The sequence below is a fragment of the Paramormyrops kingsleyae genome, chromosome 8, assembly GCF_048594095.1.
Source record: "Paramormyrops kingsleyae isolate MSU_618 chromosome 8, PKINGS_0.4, whole genome shotgun sequence".
NCBI lineage: Eukaryota > Metazoa > Chordata > Actinopteri > Osteoglossiformes > Mormyridae > Paramormyrops > Paramormyrops kingsleyae.
The window spans coordinates 1630037-1652109 of NC_132804.1; the positions used below are offsets into that span (position 1 = coordinate 1630037).

Here is a 22073-nt window from a genome sequence, read left to right on the forward strand (position 1 = left end):
ACCTTTCAGGTTGTAGTGCACCTAAATGCTTCTGATGTGGGAGCTAACTTGAGAATTGTAAACCAGTCTCTATTATGGCTGTCTTTATTGGTTGCAGTAGATTATTATATCTTAATTGGTCGGCCGTTTTCCTGTCACATAAGGTGTAGATATTTGCTATTAATTGATTAGCTCAGGATACCATTTTATTGGTGACTGCTTGTGCGCCTTTGGTTGATTAAACATCAGCTGACCTTGCACTCTTCCAAGGAAAGCTCGGCTTTCGGATAAATATCAGCCGCCAATCTGTGGTGCATCTAATTCATGTTATTTAAGGCACTACAGTTTCCTCTTCACTTCGAAGTGTTATACGCCGTAATTGTCACATACAGATAGGGATGTTTTTAGACTTTTTTTTTTTTTTTACAAGCAGTCCTGCAAAGCTTATTTTGCAATCCCTGTAGGAGACCTGATATAGTTTTAGTTTGTTAGTGACATACAATTAACACATGGGCACACAGTTATTATTGCCAACGTGGATGTTTCCTGAACGGGCAGTTCCGGTCAAGGCGATTGGTTCTGGCCATCCCAAGACTGGGAAACTGGGAAAAATAAAAAGCATAGATTAGATCCAGAAAACCGAATCAAAAGTCTTTGGAAACCGTTAGAATTTCCAGCGGTCAACGGATCATGTGCTTCTGGTTAAAAACAGTAAATATGTGGATGGGAGTGTGGAGGGGATTATTTTGAGGTCAGGGATTCAGCGCTTTTAAAAATGTTGATGGGGAATGGGCACAAGGACAGGAGGGCCCCTTCAGCTTCTTGGCCTCAAGCTCTAAAGACTTACTCTGAATGGAGGTCATGTTGGAGCCTGACATTGATGTAATTCCAGCAGAGCGGCCATACACGGCTCCCAAGAGGGCGCATAGAGACCTTTAAGCCACAAAGCACCTTCTCTGGCTGTGTCCTTGAAGAGGAGCGTAAGGAAGAGGTCTATATTGCTGGCTTTCCGTGTCTCCCAGCGCCTAACCCATGAATACGATTCACAGAAGTCGAAGCAAATAATGTATTCTTTTCTCGCAGTTGGTGTTTGTCTCAGTAGGAATGCAACAAAAAAGGCCAGAATACGCAAATTATATTTTCATTTGCAGAGAGTTAATATTTACATTACACACTTAAAATGTGCGTATGGTTTTGAAGCGACATACCAGAAAACGGTAGGCCTAAGATTAATGCGCTATACAGTTTAAATTTGATATTGTCAGTATATGAAAACGGGACTACATGTGCAGTTACGAAAACGCCTTATTTTTTTAACAACGCAGTGTCGCAGTAGATTGCCCTTTTCAAATTTTGTACATAAAGAACAGTGTACAGAACACCATACAGCCTACTGGCTGCTTCCATCTTTTCATCACCATTCTCCAGGAATAGATCCAAGGAGTTCGTCTGATGCTCATTAACTTCCCCTTGGCATTTTACAATGTGCCTTGCGAGCTCTTTGTGCCAAGAACTAACGCTCCTAACAAGTAATACAACTCGCTCCGTCTCCTCCAGGAGGGAAAGAAATTGCTTTCCAAAACGATCGTGAGGGACGGTTTAATTAGAATTTCATTCGGGCTAAACGGGGGGAAAGCGATGTAGTTAACATTTGGTGGACTTAATTGGGCTTTTTTTCTTCACCCTTAAAAATGCTGAAGCTACCCCCGTTAATCTTTCATTTATAATCAATTGAGTTGACTAAACAAAAGTCTAGGTCTTCTTTTCTTCCTGTCTCAGGCGATCTTTTGTCGCGGGTAAATGCCTCATTTTTGAGTGATCTGGTCGTGGAGATATACCCGATTGTTGACAGTTCATTAATGCGCTTTTGTCCTTGTAATCTTTCTCGCTGCGTTACATGTGCATGCCGTAATGAGCTCCGTTGTCAATTAACATGTTTCTAGGAGCAAAGCTGGTTGCTCAGATGTTTAAGAGCTAGGTGCAGAGAAAAGGGCAACGCGCCTGCCTTTAGGTTGTTTACTTCCCAGCACTTTTTCTTCACCCAGGACACGACGAGCCCCTTCGCACATGGCGCTTTCTCCGGCACAAACACGCGCCCAGGCCCCTCGCTTTAAAAAACATCAATTTTTCGCCCACGAAACGTTAATCCACCTGACGAAAGAAAACAAGTACCTCGACTTAGTTTGGAATAAGGATATTTATCTGGTTGTCACGCTATTCCCGAACTACGGTGTATAGCGAAGAAGTGTAAGAGTTCAATTCATAGTGTCGAGGCTTTTTCAAGGTTTGCTGAACTAACACTGAGAGATTTGACCATGAATTCGAGGGTCACAAAAAGCTTGTAATACTGTAGACACTGTTTAATTGGACATTTAATAGCAGTCCTGTCACGTCTTTTTACCCTCTATTGAGAATTACAATCTTATCCTACATTATTGAAAAATCCATTTTATTTACTATTTACACCAGACGGCTATTAAATCGTGTAATCTGGAATGTTATTTAAAGATGATCTTGCGAAGTATCCATAGACAATATATTTTTTTTCTACGCGTACTGAGCTGTGAAGGAATTCATCTCAGTTAAGCTTCGCTTTCTAGTGGGTTTTGCAGAACTAATAATGGATATGTAAGAAAGTATATGCAGGCGAGAAGAAGTAACAGTCATTCCTTACTTTTTCCAGTATCTTGTTACCTGTAGGCTACGGCAATGCCTATGAACTGGATGCAGATACGCTTAGACTGCACAGTTTATAAGGTGCAGGGTGATATTATAAGTGGCTACGCTTAAGGTATATGTGTGGGCATATAACGGTAGATTGCATTTTGTACTATATTCAGAATGTTTTGCCCTGCCGTTTTACAAGAGTATTGTTCAAAAGTATTAACATTGAACAACGTGTTTGTAATTTTAAGTATTAAAGCGCAGTTCGTGGGAAGTATCCGGTGCTATAACGCTAAGTGGCTTATTTGTTTTGTCTAACAGTTTTTGTAATGCTTTGCGATGTTGTGCAACTTGGTAAATACATAAACACTTGACATTAACATAACATTAAAACAATGCTCATAGAGTGGGGGCGCAGATGAATAAATTGCTTTAAAATGTTAAGAAACCACCTGTTTGGATTGCTTTCATTCGAGAAGCATTTATGTGCACTAACTGGAAGGGAAGGTGGACGGGCCATTCAGATAGCATTAATAGCCGTCTCCTCGCTCCTTGGGCTAGGCACGTAATTGCTAATTGCATTGTAATTGGGAGACTGGGATTTGGTAGCACGCGCATGTCTCTCATCAGAATTTCTGTTAGCGCCCAAGGATAATATTGTTCCAGCAGCCGTGTGCGGAATACATTATCCTATATTAAAGTTGGGGAGATGAGGAAAGCTGTAGCTGATGTAGTCCAAGTGTTTTATTATTAATATTCCAGTGAAGCCAGTTTGATACGGCGAAGCTTCCCTTGGGGGTGTTTAGCTGATTAATTTAATAGGCTTTGAAGAGTCCATGTTTTATCTGATAATTTTTGTCATTACACGGAAGTCAAGTGTAAGATTGCATCGCCATAATCGGGTATTGTTCAAAAATAGTTCAAATAGAACTTAATGCAATAATACTCAGCTATTTAGTCTGAGTCGAGGAAAAACCGATTGACAATTTTTGGGCTGCAGTTGTACCTTTTCTATGGTTAGAATATTCTCTTTAAGACAGTTTGAGTAATACCTTAAATAGTAATATTACATTCAGAAAATGTAATTCTCTTATGGCGGACGCAGCTTTAAACGTTCTGCATATAAATCTGATGATCAGCGAATGTATTCGCTACTCTCTTTCACCCATTTACTAAATGTAAAAGAGATCTGCGATTTGCATTTATCCATTATATAATTTGAGTTATAGCTACAAACCTACTGATGATGTTTTATGACGCTAATGTAAGTTATATTATACTGAAAAAAAATCACCATACATTAAGAGCAATTTTCATTATGCTCCTGTTTTTCAAGACCGAACGAGTCGCATCGTTAATATTAACGTTTTACTCCTTATAAAATGAAAGTTTTGAAGAGCACTAATATGAAATATATTTACCCTTATAATGGTTTAATTGATTAGGCCTAGTGTTAACTTTAGAGTTGCTATTTTTTAAAAGCTTTTAATTGATACAATTCAAACAATTTTAAATTGATTATCCTGCCGGTATAATGGAATTTTTTTATTTGTAGCCTTACGGTTGGCGCAAAAATATGTCGACAGCATCCGCGGTTTTTGGTTTGCTTTGTTAAATGTTTCCTGGAAAAGGTTTTCTGAAATACAATACTGTAAATGAATGTTATTAATTGAAGAAATGATATATCAGTAGCATCTGACCTGATTTTTTTTTTTTTACCACGGCAATGAAAGTTTTTGCAAATTTATCAAACTAACGAAACATTAAGGGTCTTTCAGATAATGTTTCTCTCAGAATTTACAATGGTACGATTGTAACGACTTACTCGAAAAATGCACGCTTATAGTTAAATAAATTCCATCACGATATCAGTTTTAAATTTTATTAAGAGTTATGTCCTTCTAACTTGGATTTGTGAATTTCAATATCCCAATATTCTCAAACACATTCATTAAACATATAACTTATTTTTATTGAATTATAAAACGCCTACGATTCACTTATTACAATACTTGCTTGTGAACAAGCTCTACATTACAAAACATGAAAATACGTTCATGGTAAAACACTTTAAATAACATTTTATTTCTCATATTATTTACAGAACAATTCACAAACTGGCCTCAACACCAAATCCAATGAAATTAAAAATAGATGACCTGAATTTCCTCCATAAGAATCTTGTCGATTTAATGTCAGTTATCGTTCGTTGATGCTTATTTACAACAGACAATATATATTTATATTTAAATGTCCAGTTCCGACAGAAAACAACAGACGTTTCAGCTTTGGAGTTTCCTGGAAGTGTCGCTCGACGTGGACAAACACGAATTGCTGTCGTGCAGTTTCCGAATGTGCTTCTTCAAGTCAAAGTTTCTACAGAAACCCTTTCCGCAAGTTCCGCAAGTGAAAGGCTTCTTGTCGTTGTGCGTGTGCATGTGGAACGTCAGATTATAAATCTGGTGGAAGGCTTTGTTGCAGATAGAACATTTGTATTGTTTTTCTCCACTGTGTGTGAGTTTGTGGTTCTTATAATTACCTGGAATCACAGAGAGCATATTAGAATAAAGGACGAATAAATATTAAATACAATGTTTTAAAAATCCTTCTTGAGGTCAATAGTTAACAATTAAGTTACCTAAGTCAAAAAACGTTTAGTCCGTGATCATTCTCTAATCAGTACTTTGAATAGTGAAGTCAAGAAGTTGTCAAACTTTATCAGAATCAAGTACAACAACAACCTAAAACTGTCGGATTACAAATTAATGACAGGAAGGGGCTGTTTCCTGACCCGTGGTAGGACTGAGGAATCTCGTGCATACGTTAGTGTAAGTGACATATAGGCAAATGCCCTTCAAAGTCAGAATGTGGGCTTAACTCTATATATATATATATATATATATATATATATATATATATATATATATATATATATATATATATATATATATATATATATATATAATATATATATATATTTGTGTATGTGTGTGTGTGTGTGTGCGCGTGTATAATGTGTACGTCAGTGTGATAGGTCTATAGTATTTTACCGTTATTCATTGTCCTGATGAATGTCATTAACAATACAGCTGAACGATTATTATATTTGCAATAATTCGATAGGCCTATATTTAGAAAAACAATGCATTATATAAGAAATAGACAGTTACCCTTTTGGTGAAAGCCTTTTCCACAAAATTCGCAGACGAATGGTTTGTAGCCGGCATGAATACGTATGTGTGTGTTTAAGGTCGAGCTCCGGTTGAAGGCTTTTCCACACTGGTTGCATTTGTGAGGCTTTTCCTAAGAGATGAGAAACGAAGAATGATCGTGATCCCAGTTAAGTCGTAAATCTCTCCATAGTTGTCCTTAAATATATTTCTTAACCATAATAAACATTTCTTACCTGCGTATGAATAATTTTGTGTCTGCACAATGTGCTGGCTTGACGGAAGCCCTTCCCACACACCTTGCAGACAAATGGTCTCGCGCCTGTGTGCACCGGCATGTGACGGGTTAAGTTATAATGCGCATTGAACACCTGAAAAAAGAATTAGAGTTATGCAGATATTCGGGTTACAGATACGAGTTGATTGTTTTCTTTTGAAATTTTGATGTATGCGACATCAACAAATATATATTTGATAGAATTTCAACAAGTTGGATACCTTAGAAGTTCTATATTAATTCCGTTTCTATATTTTACATAGTGCTACTGCTACAATTATTTTGTTCTTTACACAGGAACGATATTTATCATTTCACTCGTTTTATTCGCTGCAGCGGATAGTTGCTTTACCTTCCCACACACTTCACAGGTGAAATGTTTGGGTTTTCCGTCTGCTGCAGCGTTACTCTGTTTATTATGCGTTTTCACGCCGTTTTTCTCCGTTGTCAGGTTGTGATTTTCCTTCACAATCTGGTCCAGTTGTCCAGGCAAATGCTCCTTGTGCGGGTACTGGGGTTTGGGGAACTTATCGGCAGTCGCACCTGCAAGTTTCGCATTCTCCAGCAGAAGTAATTTCTGGTGTGCACTTAGGGCCGCTTGCGCATTCGTATTTGTTATGCTGGAAGAAAATAAATGTCCACTGAATAAATCAGCAGCGTGATACCCAGAGTCCAAGTAGTTGAAGTAATAAACAGAGCCGTTGGTCGGCATTGCCACCGTCTGATGAATCACTTGGGGCTTTATTACTCTGGTCCCTGGCAATAACGAATGCTTAAAACCCGGCTCTGATTTACTGCATAGACCGCAGTTAGTTTTGCACATTGTGCTAGATGCACATAAGGTCCCTTTGAAATTAGCTTTCCAGAATTCGGAGTAATTCATCAAAGTCTTGGTTTGCAGGTCGTAGCTGTAAGGCTGTATGGGGATCATGCACGGTACAGGTGAGCATAAGCCGACTGTCTTCTTGCCTTCCGAAATATCCACTCCGTGGCGGGTTTTTGGTTCCGAACTCTTCGACATGATTCTGTCAATGGAGAAGGCCAGCGCCTTCGGGGCCGCCGCGGCTCCGCTCCTGCTCTCGTGCCTCGCGCAGGACATCACTGTTTCCAAAGGAAGGGAACTCGCCATTTTTGCCGAACTTGGTGTGAGCAGCAGTCGACTGGGCGCCCTGTCCTCTCCTTCTGAATTCCTGAAAAGCCAAGACACACATCAGTTTAATAAGCACCTTGGTTTTACAATGTCTCCTATTTACATTCAAATGGACATTCCCCGAACAATAGCATCCAGGGGTACCAGATTAATGCTCATTAACTAGTACACACAAAATTAACAGGACATTACAGAGCTTGTTAGAAAAAGAGAAAGAGCCCTCTCTACGTCCACTCCTATTCAGTACTCCTGAACTGAAAATCTGATTGCAAACTAGCAGCAGAATCAGCGTTTTAGTTTACCTTTTCTGAAGAGAAGACAGATGTATTGAGGAAGGATGGCTGCGTGTCTCTGCTGTCACATTTCACATTTTCGTGTGGACATCCTCATCGGCGCGAGATCGCTGTCTCCTGCATTTAGCTAACATCACATGTACTCAGTTGTATCAGGGTGACAAGAGAACGCCATCACCAACCCAGCCCGTTCTCCCTCCGCCCATTTATACACGGCCAAGGGGGTGGTATACATGTTAGATATTACAGATCATCATTTATGTATCTCTACTCAAGTCTGCTTCCTTTCACTATGTGCTGGATTTCATCAAATACCGGTTGTTTAATCTTCCGAGAAAAGGTCATGATTCATTAAACAAAACAATGCCTAATATTAGCTTTCTTCGGTTGATTTTACGACTTTTTGCATATAAATATGTGAATGTAGGACATGTGCTTATAATAATAATAATAATTATAATTATTATTATGGTTTTATTATTATTGTTTTTATTATAGTTGTTGTTGATGTTAATACTAATAATGATAATTATTATTATTATTACATGCTTGAGATTAAAACAAAAACACAAATAGGCTATAGTGTACTCACAGACTGGGATTCATTATGTCTATTGTAAGTTACATCAAAATGTATTTTAGGGTTAGCTGATGGGTAAATGGGTCTTGAACAGAACGAATCAGTTTTATTTCTCTAGACTTTGTTTTAGTGTAAACCGCTTTTGAAAATAAATTGCCAAATTAAAATGCTCGCATAGTCACAGGTATTTTAAAAAGCATTCTTAGTTAAGAATTAAGATTTTTTTTTTTGGTGATCTGGTTTAACTAATTCCAATTTTCATGTCGAGTTCTTAATCCCTGGAGATGAAAATAGGTTTTCCATCCTCGTTTATATGTCGTATTTGTATAATTGAGAAAGTCCAATTTCCACCTGTTTAAGGAGCAGAACCTCCCTCGGATCCTATTAAACGTTTTTCCTCCTTCGCCTATTCAGAAGAACCAATTTTGCAGAGTGATTCAGGGAGCTGAGCTCCGAGAAAAGCAGCTCTTTCACTTTTAGTCACTAAAGCACTGCGTGGAACCTGGTTTTGTGTTTTTCTGAAATAAAGGGACGGATTAAAAGGAAAAGAAAAGACTTCGCCTGCCCAGAGGTATACCAAGCAATGAAAAGAGTCCCTTTTAAAGCGGCATAAAAGTTTGTTGGAATCCAGAGTTTTGTGTGCTTGTTACAATGACCAGTCGCCCTCTCGTCTTCCTTTATTTGGGGAAGCTTGAGTTCATTTGTTTGCAGACGATTTCACCTGACTCACAACAAATTATTACAAAAACATTCTTAGTGAACTTTTCAATTCCTTCCTGTGCGCTTCTTCAAAAAATATTTTATTTATTCCACTGTTAGTTTAGAATACTTCATACATGTTCCCTTTGCTCCCCCAACTTTTTCAGTCCACCCCGCCCCCTCGGTACCGCTGCCCCCTATACCCTCCGTGGAATGTATGCAGTTGAATATTTGGCGAAAGTTAATATGAATGTTCGCCAGATAATGACCCTGAAACACGCGGTCTGAATTCTTGTATGATTAAAAAATCATTAGGATGCGCCCTGACGTAAACGGTTGTTTAGAGTCTTCTTTGAGTATTTTTACAAAATGCGCGATTTAAATGGATACTGATTTTTTTTTTTGTATGTATGTAATTTGCTTTAGTGGATTTACAAGAAATATAAAAATGTAATATCAAAAACGGCAATGATATATCTACAAAGGTGAAATCCTTTCCATGATACCGTTTTCGTTATAACTAGTCAGAAGAAAGAATTGTGGAGTTGCAAGTGTTCTTTTTTAATCCAGTTGCAAATCTACGGACTCTGCAAGGTTTTAAAATGTCAGACTAATTCCAGTCAGATGTAAATGATCTGAGTTTATTCAACCACAATTGTCGGCTCGGCCACACAATAAACATTGATCCTATTGCTATGACAGGGCACTGTAGCCCACTCGGCATTAACGCGTCCCGCAATTAACTCCGACATCGACTGAGACGATATGCCTTTGTGTGGCATTTGCAAAGAAGGAATGCAAACATGTAAAACATGTCGATGATGGTGTTACATTTGCAAGCACATTTGTTTGTTTTTGAGATGTGCATTAATCAGCCATTCATACTCCCTCATAAATGAAGGCGGCACGGGAGAAATCCCGCCGCTTAGGCTATGCGTAGAATCCCATATTTTTTAAAGTTCATTAAACAATTTTTTACATTGTATGTTCATATTTCACATTTTCCCGATATTTGACATATTTGATATATTCTACTTTTGGGCGGACCTAGGTTATTTTGCGCAAGAATTAATAAAAACAACCAACAATGTGATTTAGATTACACAACCATGAAATCATAATTTACGAAAACTTGTAGCGGCTAAAGCACTCTGCGGGAGCTTTTCGACATTAATTGTAGGCGCAACAAATCTGTAAATCGAAATAGATTTGGAATGATCTTCCGCAGCCATAGAACGTTAATTGAATTAACTGTAAAAGAATAGGCCTAATTTTAGTTACTGGTGTTAAACACTCCACGACGTTTGTTTGGTAATTGATTAATCGTTTACTGAAATACTGTTTTGTAATTCAATAAAACGTTTTTTTTTTGTGACAACGAACGCTTCATTATACAGTTATTGTGGTTGATTAGTAGATGCGCGTTACACATCAGACTGTAGTTTGTCATTATTTGTCTTAATGCAATGTGTAATGTGCCTAAAATCGCCATCGGTTGTTCAAGTATTATATCATTATTTTATTCGTTTTTATTAAGTGTTTGTTGCTGAGGTAAAATAGTATGAATGTGTCTGTTTAATCTTATTTATTGGGTCGTGGATGACATCGCTTCCAGTGCTGACTCTACAGGAGTCAAGGATAGAACTTGTGTGTCCGTGGCCGGCTAACGGTGACTCCGGTGTCGGAGCCGATCGCAGCAGGTTGATGGCGATGGCCGCTTATCCGCAGAGCCCGTGCAAAGAGCGATAAGTACGATCTTGAACTTGAAGGTGGCATAGAATTAATCTACGCTAAAAGGCGCGGAGCAAAAATTGACCAAAAGTACATTTGAACTAGAATCAGCAAATTAATTAAGAGGCTTCCCAGTCCGTGCGTCAGTGTCCCGTGTGACGTCTAAATACGTGTTTTGATTGATATTGATAAACAGCTGACATAAGCCTTTTTGCAATTGGATATTTAAATAGTTCGTACTAAGTATTTTAAAAGCACTCAACATCGAATGCATATAAGATACATGGTTTCTGCAGCAACGAAATGAAAGTGCTTTTCGTGAATTCTCACAATATGAGATTATTTATGCATACCGGGGAACGGTGATAAATTGACGAAGTGAATACAATGCAATTCAAAGCATGTGGTGCAAAAAGTCTTAATGAGGTTATCAAGATGGGAAATATGAAGAAACACATTACATGTAGGCTTATCTCACACCTACACTGTATGAAACAACTATACAGCTCGTTAAGACGCTCGCGTTTCTCCCCAGTTAAACCTAGGAATATTTTTGATTATGGCCTTTACTCAGATGCTCCAAACGGTGAAAGTAAGCCTTGTAACAGGCGACGTTATTGCCGAATGGGGGAAGCGAATTTGCCTTTTCACCAGCCCGGTTAAAAAAGTACTTTAAATTTTTCAGTTGTATGCCCAATTTTTCTTAGAACTGCACAATTAGGAAAGAAAAAAAAAGTTTACTGAAGATTCTAACAGAATATAATGCTGATTTTCTTCTGAATCAAATGACAACAGATGCATATTTTACTGAAAAGTAACAGTCAAGCTGAACTCGAATTACTGTTTATTGTAATATAGTTAAAATTAGCATACAAATGTAGACAGTGTAAAGCAATGTATGACCCTATTGGGGAAAAGAACACGTGTTTGGCCGTGTGAAAACTTCCTTTGGGGGAATTCGCATGCATATTTCTCGGGGCTGCCTTTACCTTCTGGGGTACCCGTATGTTTGTGTAAGCAGGACCTTTTTGCTTTGTTAAAAAAAGATAATTATAATTTCTGAGGAGGTGGCAATGGGCTTTGTCACAATACAGAAAAAGACGGGTAGCCTGAGCACTCGTGATTAATGGAAGCGGAGTTTTCGCCATGCAGGCCGCTGCTCATGGCGAAAGGGGCGTCAGAAGCATTTTGAGTGTATGTGTGGGGGACACACTGGCATAAAACTAATATTTTATGTTAAATGTGGGGGGGTCCAAACGAATAATTATGAAATGTGAGGGGGACACGTCCGCTTCAGATTTAATGGCGGCGACGCCCATGCGATCTGATATGGACTATTTTGCATTTGTCAACGGCGCGGTGCCGGCCAGTATCTTCTTACACCGATACCTGTCCCAGACTCCCAGGGCTTTACGTTAGCGCTAACGCGGCGCGGTCCCACCCAGGTCTGAGTGCGGAGGGGAGCCGAGAAGTCGAGACCACCGGGAGATACTCGTGATTCAAACGTGTCACCGTGTCTGTGCGCCTCCTTCCTCTGAGATATGCAGCTCTATCCTGATCTAAACTGTGTGTATGAATTATGTTTATATTACATTGTAGGGACCAGATGTTCCCCACAATTTAATAAAAACTTATTTTGATGTTGTGGGGACCATTTTTCAGTAACCCACAAAGATCTGTGAATGCAATTAGAAAGCTAAAAATGCCAAAAGTCTTGTATTTTGTCTGGTTACTTATAGGTGAGGTTAGGGCTGGGTAGCGATAAGGTTTGTCATGTTGGGATTAGAGTTTTCCCCATATAAATGAATGGAGAGTCCCCACAGAGATATAATTAAAAACCTGTGTGTGTGTGTGTGTGTGTGTGTGTGTGTGTGTATGTGCGAGCGGGTTTGTGTGTGTTTCTGTGTGTGTGTGTGTGTGTTTAACATATTCAGATGTGACAGTGTATGTCTGAGGACATAAGCAGCTCTCTGAACCCACAGCCAGTACTCAGTTATAAGCTCTTTGCCAGTGAGTGATCACAAGGGAAATCAAAAGTTAGAAACATTCTCTAAAAGGCTCATTGACAGAAATTTAAATTATTCATTCCTATATGTTGATGGTGAGGAGTGAATAAAATGCCTTCAACCCAAAGATGATCTATGAACAAACATAATTTCTCTTTGCATAACTGGTCAATTTTTAATATTTAGGAATGTAACTGTAATTGAAATTCTCATATTTGGCAGCCAGGGGCAGCACTGTAAGAATGAAAAGTACTCATCAAAAGTTATTTACGCAGAGTAATTGCCAATCAAGGAGAGAATAAGCAACATCAAAGCATAGGGGGTGTCTCCCCCCTGAAATCAGCTCCCTAATGTATTCCCTGACTGAGCCATTTTGTCAGTCCACATTTACATCCATGATCTTCCCTCAGTCTCTCTAACCTGGCAGATCTGCCTCTCACCTGTCCCACAGAACGGCCCACGGCTGTGAAACCTGCCTCTGTGTCTCCGGGACCCTCCTCGCCGTCTCCGTAGGTCCGTGTGCTTACCGCTTTTCCTAGGTGTCCGACAGGATCTTTCATAAAAGACGGCTGTCCCCTTTCGCCAGTTTCATACTTTCCCTTTGATTTTGCTCACTGGTATCACTTTTAGCCTGGGCTTCTTTCAGAGCAGAACTATTTTTCTGACCCATGTCAGAAGACGACGGAGGTTCCTCATACTGTTATTGCTGAATGGGCTTTCCCTTTTCAAAAAGAAGCTGGAGTGAGTCTTTGATGCTGGCAGAACTGGAAGGTGAATAGAAACGGGACAATAGTAAGAGGGCTTGGGGTCGAGAGTGTGGTGCAACCTGTATGGACCGTTTCCCATGTTGTCCATTACAGGCAGAGCACATAAAAACGAGGCCCACCTCCCAAGGCCTGCTATGAGTTGAGTAGGACAGGTTCTTGGTGTTCCTTGGAAATGTAGCGGAACACTTACCCTACAAAGCAGTTTCAGTTTTACAGATCCACATAAACAGAGGTTTGCCAGTTGAAGTTTGACCCATATCTGTCAATAGTGATGTCAATAAAAATGCATAGACAGCTCCACCGCTGACTGTACAGGGCAGGAGGTCAGTGACAGCGCATAGACAGCCCCACGCTGACTGTACGCGGCAGGTCATCAACGACAGCGCATATACAGCCCCACCACTGACTGTACACGGCAGGACATCAACGACAGCGCATAGACAGCCCCACCACTGACTGTACACGGCAGGACATCAACGACAGCGCATAGACAGCACCACGCTGACTGTACGCGGCAGGACGTCAGTGACAGCGCATATACAGCCCCACCACTGACTGTACACGGCAGGACATCAACGACAGCGCATAGACAGCCCCACGCTGACTGTACGCGGCAGGACGTCAGTGACAGCGCATAGACAGCCCCACGCTGACTGTACGCGGCAGGACGTCAGTGACAGCGCATAGACAGCCCCACGCTGACTGTACGCGGCAGGACGTCAGTGACAGCGCATAGACAGCCACACCGCTGACTGTACACGGCAGGGCCTATAAGTCATGCTTGTTGTGTTTTCCCATAAGTGAGCGCAATAGATCTCCAGATTTAGCATTTCCGTTTACACACTTGGACAGTCAATCAAATCATTTTTGATATGGCCCCTTAGGCCTCATGCTTTGACGAGTATTTATTTTTGTGCAACTTCGCTGGTGTATTTTTGCATAATTGTTAATGTTATACGCGTATATCAAGAGTCAGTGTGAATACCGTTCTGAACCAGAAGGTTTCAACAGAAATGAGGAAACACGTTCCTGATTGTCTTTTCTGCATGAATGTAAGTGCAGATGTTCCAGTCTGGCATTTTTAAGTAATTGCTTTAAACAAAAAGCTATTCCTTTTTCCGAGAAATAACAATATGAAATTAATCGGTTCCACTGTGTTTTGTTCTTAAGGATTAGATAAAGGCGGCTGCTTGGGGATGCTAGAAAAAAATAAATAAAGTCATAAGAGGCTTTAGCCTGCCTTTATTAAAAGGATCTAAGACGTAACTGTGTTACAAAGTGAGTCATGATGCCGGTGCCTTTATCATGCGAGGAGACGCTCTGTCACTCAGCTTCCAGCAGATGTGTATTCACCTATTTACAAGTAAACTGCAATCATGCTCTTCCCCATAACGTTCTGCAAATCATTTTTAGAGTACAAGGCGGTGTGATAAAATGTTTTCCTGTAGAAAGTAATGAGAACATCAACCAGTTGGTGTTTTTACATGGATTCACAACAAGCCGGCCTTGCTTGAAATTCCCAGGGCGTAAACACAAGCGCAGGGGTGAAGCCAGTTCTTGCTGAGATGGTCAATTGGAGAATCTTTTATTTGGATACTGTTATTATTCCTAGTTCCTAACCTGATTGGGCCTTAAAAATCAAAGCAGCCCAGATCGTGCTGGAATAAATCTCCTCTTCCATTAATCTGTCTCCTTGCCCTCTCCCTAGCAAAATTGTTGCAGTGAGGTTGGATTTATAAGGAAATTAAACGGATGAATTCTGAGCCTGACGCATCAGATTGAATGTTGGGATACTGTTGTTTCTGATTATACATAAATCGTAGTCAGACGCTCCCACGGTAAACCTTACACTCCAACAATTACGTCACCACTGTGGTCCTAAATAACATATTTCAGCTGTGACTTTCCCTTATTTGCTGTTTCCTGCCCTTTGCTGACTGAAAGCAATAAAAAAATAATGTGTTGTTGGGCACATAGCGGTAGTGCTTAAGGAAGACCATGGATGATTCAGCTTACAATTAATTCCTCTTTTCAAATATAAAAAATCTGGACTTACTTATGGTGCTACATAAAGAGCATTTTCTGGAGGAAATTATATTTACTTTTAGTGAAAACAAACAAAAATGTAATTCAGTGTAAATGTTTAAAGGAAAAGAACTGTCTTGATAATACTACCGTGGTTTCAAAGAACTTCGTAATCACACTTTAAGTGTCTGTATTCTGTTAATTTGGTAATAGCCAATAACTATCTTAAATAAAGTACCAACATTTTGATTTCTGGTTGTAAAGAATGTAAATCATTGAAGACTAACAGCTTAATACACAGCAGATAAATAAATGCTTGTTATGCATAAAATACATGGCATTTTAGTTTGGCATTCAAAGCTCAGTGGTTGTACACTGAAATGCCCCTGAAATAATATTTATCTTTGTTATTCTCTCAGAGATGAAGATGAGCTTATATAATAATAATAATAATAATAATAATAATAATAACAATTACAACAACAACAACAATAATAATAATAATAATAATAATAATAATAATAATAATAATAATTAATATCAAAGCATACACGTGCTTGATGTGAAGTAGAGGTTGTTTCTAAGTTTTTTGTGACAGGCAATGGCACGGGTGTCTTAATGGTTAAAAGCTCAGGTCTTAGGAGAGATGCTGTTAGGGAACAAGGTCGAGATGCTTGGTATCTCTCTGAGACGAGGCACTCTCCGGTGAGACGGCGAGATGCTTGGCATCTCTCTGAGACGGGGCACTCTCCGGTGAGACGGCGAGATGCTTGGCATCTCTCTGAGACGGGGCACTCTCCGGTGAGACGGCGAGATGCTTGGCATCTCTCTGAGACGGGGCACTCTGGTGAGACGCCGAGATGCTTGGCATCTCTCTGAGACGGGGCACTCTCTGGTGAGACGCCGAGATGCTTGGCATCTCTCTGAGACGGGGCACTCTCTGGTGAGACGCCGAGATGCTTGGCATCTCTCTGAGACGGGGCACTCTGGTGAGACGCCGAGATGCTTGGCATCTCTCTGAGACGGGGCACTCTGGTGAGACGCCGAGATGCTTGGCATCTCTCTGAGACGGGGCACTCTGGTGAGACGCCGAGATGCTTGGCATCTCTCTGAGACGGGGCACTCTGGTGAGACGCCGAGATGCTTGGCATCTCTCTGAGACGGGGCACTCTGGTGAGACGCCGAGATGCTTGGCATCTCTCTGAGACGGGGCACTCTGGTGAGACGCCGAGATGCTTGGCATCTCTCTGAGACGGGGCACTCTGGTGAGACGCCGAGATGCTTGGCATCTCTCTGAGACGGGGCACTCTGGTGAGACGCCGAGATGCTTGGCATCTCTCTGAGACGGGGCACTCTGGTGAGACGCCGAGATGCTTGGCATCTCTCTGAGACGGGGCACTCTGGTGAGACGCCGAGATGCTTGGCATCTCTCTGAGACGGGGCACTCTGGTGAGACGCCGAGATGCTTGGCATCTCTCTGAGACGGTAAAAAATAATCATTATTAAACCCTTGTTAAATGGATAGCTCTCTTAAAGCACTTTGTTTTGTTTCTCCAAAGGAATGAGTGACAGAACCAACCTCCTTCAGATTCTGTCTTTATTATATTTAATGCCTTGAATGTGTTGATATCATCCCTCAGGGACAGATTTGTTTCTGAGACTCCTGAATTATTTTAATCCGGCTGAGAGGATATCCTTGGGGCTCTTTTTCTATCACCTTCAAGCAGACTTCTTCAATCTCCTTCTGTCTGGTAATACAAACTCAGAAGATGGGTCATTTCTTAAGCCAAAGCTGTAATCCTAGATCTGCGTGAAGAGATGTTTTGGGGCAATATGAGCACTGCAGGTGTCAGACACGTTGCCTGTTATCTGCCGTTTCTTCCTCCCTCCTTTGGGAAGCTGTCATTTCTCCCATTGAAGCCCTAACTTGCATTATTCCCAGGCAGGACCCATACAGCAGCATGCTGTTCCCTGTCAAAATCTATTTAAGACAAGCAATCAATCATCTACACGCATGCACATACCTATATATAAATAGTTCAGAATGAGTTAATTACAATTAATAAATGACGATAAAATATTTTATTTCTATATGTTAGCTATTTATAAGAACTTGAGACTCCCACATGTGATTATGCTCAATTGACCGAGGCACAGAAGAAACATTGTATATAATTGTAACATTTTTATTCAGAGGCCACAGTCTTTGCATATTACAACTGTAGGCATTCGTAAGGCATAAGCATGGTTACTCCACCTGCAGGTACTTTACACATAACAAAAGCTTTGGGATACAGTGGGGCGCGTGGGGGTCAGTCAGCTACTGGAAGGTGCAGTGAATGCAGTGTGATATGTACAGGCAGGCCACAGGCCTGAAACGGCCGCTTCACATCTCGTGCCAGAAATGATGGTAATAATAAGAAGAGGTACTCTGTCACCTGCAGGAAAAAGCTAAAAGTTTCTCATTTGTCTGTATCCTGATTAAAAAAACATTAATATCCCACACAACATCACAATGGCTTTATATGGATATTGCATTTCTAAAATACCAACTTATTTAAATTAAAAAAATATTTTCTGTGTGTAGGGGAATATCACTGGATGCAGAATCAATTGAAGAAAAAAGAGACAGTTTAATAACAATTACAGGATACAGAGTATGAAAACAGCACAGAAGTCCTTCATGATGAAACTTGAAAACATTGGTAAATTTTAAGCAGCCTGCATCCATTTCATAACAAACAAAATAAATAATAGGTCTATATACTTTTTGTCACGACAATATACCATCAAAGTATTTACAGTACGTTGAAGAAGCATATAGGGTTGCAGTGAACAGGGACACACCTAACAGTATTCCTAATTACCTTACTTAACATCGTCAAACAAATGATATTCCATATTGCTTAGGAACATACAGATATCAATTTCGATACCAAATGCGCAAAGTTTGTGCTACCTGTATTATACCACACCTAAAATATCAATTATGAATATATTTTTCCATTCCTATTATTTTTTAATACTGCTGTTTTTCCTTCATGGGCATTTAGACCGGACAGAAGTAAATGATCAGAGTGCTGAGCTGAATAGCTGAGCTGGTACATGCACTGACTACCAGGCTAAAGCATCCCCCCCCCCCCCCCCACCCCACCCAGTGTTCTAGTCGTCATCCTCTTCCTCATCACTGTCCCTCATGGAAATTCCCTGCATGCCGCCTTCTCGGACTGACGCTGTGGTCTCTTCCAGTGTCAGCCGATTCCGCACAGTTTCATACATCTTGCTGTTCAGTGTGGAGTCCAGCACTCCTTGTAGTCGGAAGTCACGGTACTTTTTCTACAAACAGGAAATGGGACAAAGGGAATCTCTGGCACTTTCTTTAAGGACTCTTCTGAGAGCTGGTAACGAGTGGCATTCACCACACCTGTTCCCACGTTAAGGACGACACTGTCCTGATACCGTCTGTTTCACGGCTGTCGAGTGGGCGACACAAACCATGGAGCACCTCCTCCACAGATCGAATGAAAATAAAACACATTTTGCAGTGCTTCCAGGCCCTCGCACCGAAACAGGGTTGTACTGAAATTTTTATGATGTAAAAGGAGCATGGAAAACACTGACTGTGAGGGCATGTTCACTGGCACAGCCTCCTCTCCGCTCACATACGCCCGGCACCTCCATCGCCCGCAGTGCCGAACTGCATCTGGACCACGACAGCAAGCCGACTTTGTGCATAACTGAACTGGCTGTGATATTTTAATTCAGTTTGTAAATTTGAATTGAATTTGAATTGTGGTGGATAACAGGATGCAGAATTGCAATGCAAATTTGCATTTAAGGAAGCAGTTGTGTGTAACTTTTAACAATATAGCTTAATATTTCAATATAAATTATACATAAACATGCTAACAGACAGGAATTAAACTTGTAGTGTCTCCTGTAGAATAAATAATTTAACTGTTATTTTGTGTACCAAGGTGGATCTTGTCATTTGAAAAGTGTCTCCCCCGAAACTCCGTGCTTAGCTGTAATGACTGCAGCACCCGACCAATGAAATGTCCCAAACTCTACAAGGAAACTCAGACTAGTCCCGCACCTACCAACGAAGCGTCACGTAATGTATCCAAGCTTGCTACCTTTAGTGGAGGATGCCAACACACTGAGCTACTGGAATGGACACCAAAGCAGCTTCCCTAAGCTAGTGCAACCTGCCTGCAAAAACCTTGCTAAACCAGCTTTTTCTGCACCTGCTGAGAGAATCTCCAGTGTAACAGGAACATTTAATCTAAAAGATAAGACCTTTGAACATCTTTTGCTAATTATATGTAACGATATTGAGCAATGAATCGTGTATTGGAATAAAGCAAAACTGCATTTTCTATTATATCATACACAATTCTACGCTTACAATCACGCAAATAAAAAGTGCACTTGTGCATGTATAGGCTCAATACATCTACCATCTAGAAGGTAAATCTAGTATGTAATCAATAGCAAAGGAGAGAGCGTGAAATTGTGGGGGACACAACTTAATTTAAATTTCACAAACTGTTTACTTTGGGGGGCGAATGATGTCAAATTAAATATGCTCACACACCAGACTACTGGAATACTCCCCCCCAATTCCTACTCTATGGTAAATAAGTAGATTAAATGGCATTCCTCTGTTGTGTTATTCCGTTCAATATTTTAAAATTGAAATTAATTAAATTATTCTTCCTCTCATTACAATTCAAATTACAATTCAACATCCTGCTGGGTGTGGCCAATTCAAATTCCAATTTGCGAATGAAATGAAGCACAATTCATAAATTCTGAATTTTGCACACCCCTGCAGCAAACGTGCTGGTTTGGAGCTCAGGGACCTACAAGCACTATGCGTGTCTGTCCCAGACTAGCCGACGGGGCCCGTTAGCTCACAGTGCATACGTTTCATCCACAAGGACTGTGTGTGTCTATCCCAGGCTACCTGACCGAGCCCTTTAGCTCACAGTGCATACCTTTCATCCACAAGGACTGTGTGTCTGACCCAGGTTAGCCAGCGGGGCCCATTAGCTCACAGTACATACCTTCCATCCACAAGGACTGCGTGTGTCTGTCCCAAACTAGCCGACTGGGCCCATTAGCTCACAGTGCATAGCTTTCATCCACAAGGACTGTGTGTCTGACCCAGGTTAGCCAGCGGGGCCCATTAGCTCACAGTACATACCTTCCATCCACAAGGACTGCGTGTGTCTGTCCCAGACTAGCTGACTGGGCCCATTAGCTCATAGTGCATACCTTTCATCCACAAGGGCTGCGTGTGTCTGTCCCAGGCTAACCAGTGGGGCCCGTTAGCTCACAGTGCATACCTTTCATCCACAAGGACTGCGTGTGTCTGTGTCAGGTTAGTCATTGGTGCTGTTAGCTCACAGTCCATACCTTTCATCCACAAGCACTGTGTGTGTCTATCCTAGGCTAACCAGCAGGGCCCGTTAGCTCACAGTGCATGCCTTTCATCCAGAAGGACTGCGTGTCTGTCCCAGGCTAGCCGGCGGAGCCCATTACCTCACAGTGCATGCCTTTCATCCACAAGGACTGCATGTGTCTGTCTCAGGCTAGCCGCTGGTGCTGTTAGCTCACAGTGCATGCCTTTCATCCACAAGGGCTGCGTGTGTCTGTCTCAGGCTAGCCGCTGGTGCGTTAGCTCACAGTTCATGCCTTTCATCCAAAAGGACTGCGTGTCTTTCCCAGGCTAGCCGGCTGAGCCCGTTACCTCACAGTGCATACCTTTCATCCAGAAGGACTGCATGTGTCTGTCTCAGGCTAGCCGCTGGTGCCGTTAGCTCACAGTGCATGCCTTTCATCCAGAACGACTGCGTGTCTTTCCCAGGCTAGCCGGCTGAGCCCGTTACCTCACAGTGCATACCTTTCATCCACAAGGACTGCATGTGTCTGTCTCAGGCTAGCCGCTGGTGCCGTTACCTCACAGTTCATGCCTTTCATCCACAAGGACTGCATGTGTCTTTCCCAGGCTAGCTGGCGGAGCCCATTACCTCACAGTGCATGCCTTTCATCCACAAGGACTGCATGTGTCTGTCTCAGGCTAGCCGCTGGTGCCGTTAGCTCACAGTGCATGCCTTTCATCCACAAGGACTGCATGTGTCTGTCTCAGGCTAGCCGCTGGTGCCGTTAGCTCACAGTGCATGCCTTTCATCCACAAGGACTGCATGTGTCTGTCTCAGGCTAGCCGCTGGTGCCGTTAGCTCACAGTGCATGCCTTTCATCCACAAGGACTGCATGTGTCTGTCTCAGGCTAGCCGCTGGTGCTGTTAGCTCACAGTGCATGCCTTTCATCCAGAAGGACTGCGTGTCTGTCCCAGGCTAGCCGGCGGAGCCCATTACCTCACAGTGCATGCCTTTCATCCACAAGGACTGCATGTGTCTGTCTCAGGCTAGCCGCTGGTGCCGTTAGCTCACAGTGCATGCCTTTCATCCAGAAGGACTGTGTGTCTTTCCCAGGCTAGCCAGCTGAGCCCGTTACCTCACAGTGCATACCTTTCATCCAGAAGGACTGCATGTGTCTGTCTCAGGCTAGCCGCTGGTGCTGTTAGCTCACAGTGCATGCCTTTCATCCAGAAGGACTGCGTGTCTTTCCCAGGCTAGCCGGTTGAGCCCGTTACCTCACAGTGCATGCCTTTCATCCACAAGGACTGCATGTGTCTGTCTCAGGCTAGCCGCTGGTGCCGTTAG

The 22073-nt window shown here is 41.6% G+C and overlaps 2 protein-coding genes across 14 annotated transcripts in view; both read right to left on the reverse strand.

Annotated features, from left to right (window-relative positions):
* Positions 1-4594: 4594 nt before the first annotated feature.
* Positions 4595-7664, reverse strand: fezf2 (FEZ family zinc finger 2). The gene is made up of 5 exons (XM_023794057.2): positions 7543-7664; positions 6443-7280; positions 6050-6184; positions 5814-5946; positions 4595-5182 (listed from the first exon to the last, which is right to left on the reverse strand). The coding sequence occupies exons 2-5, from the start codon at positions 7217-7219 to the stop codon at positions 4926-4928; spliced, it is 1302 nt and encodes a 433-aa protein (XP_023649825.1). The 5' UTR covers positions 7220-7280; positions 7543-7664; the 3' UTR covers positions 4595-4925.
* A 10826-nt stretch (positions 7665-18490) lies between these two features.
* Positions 18491-22073, reverse strand: part of cadpsa (Ca2+-dependent activator protein for secretion a) — a 120456-nt gene continuing 116873 nt past the window's right edge. For all 13 annotated transcript variants that reach the window (XM_023794021.2, XM_023794018.2, XM_023794017.2 and 10 more), the window contains one exon: positions 18491-18677. In XM_023794021.2, coding sequence (XP_023649789.1) covers positions 18504-18677 — 174 coding nt within the window. In that variant the 3' untranslated portion in view covers positions 18491-18503. The remainder of the gene's footprint in view (positions 18678-22073) is intronic.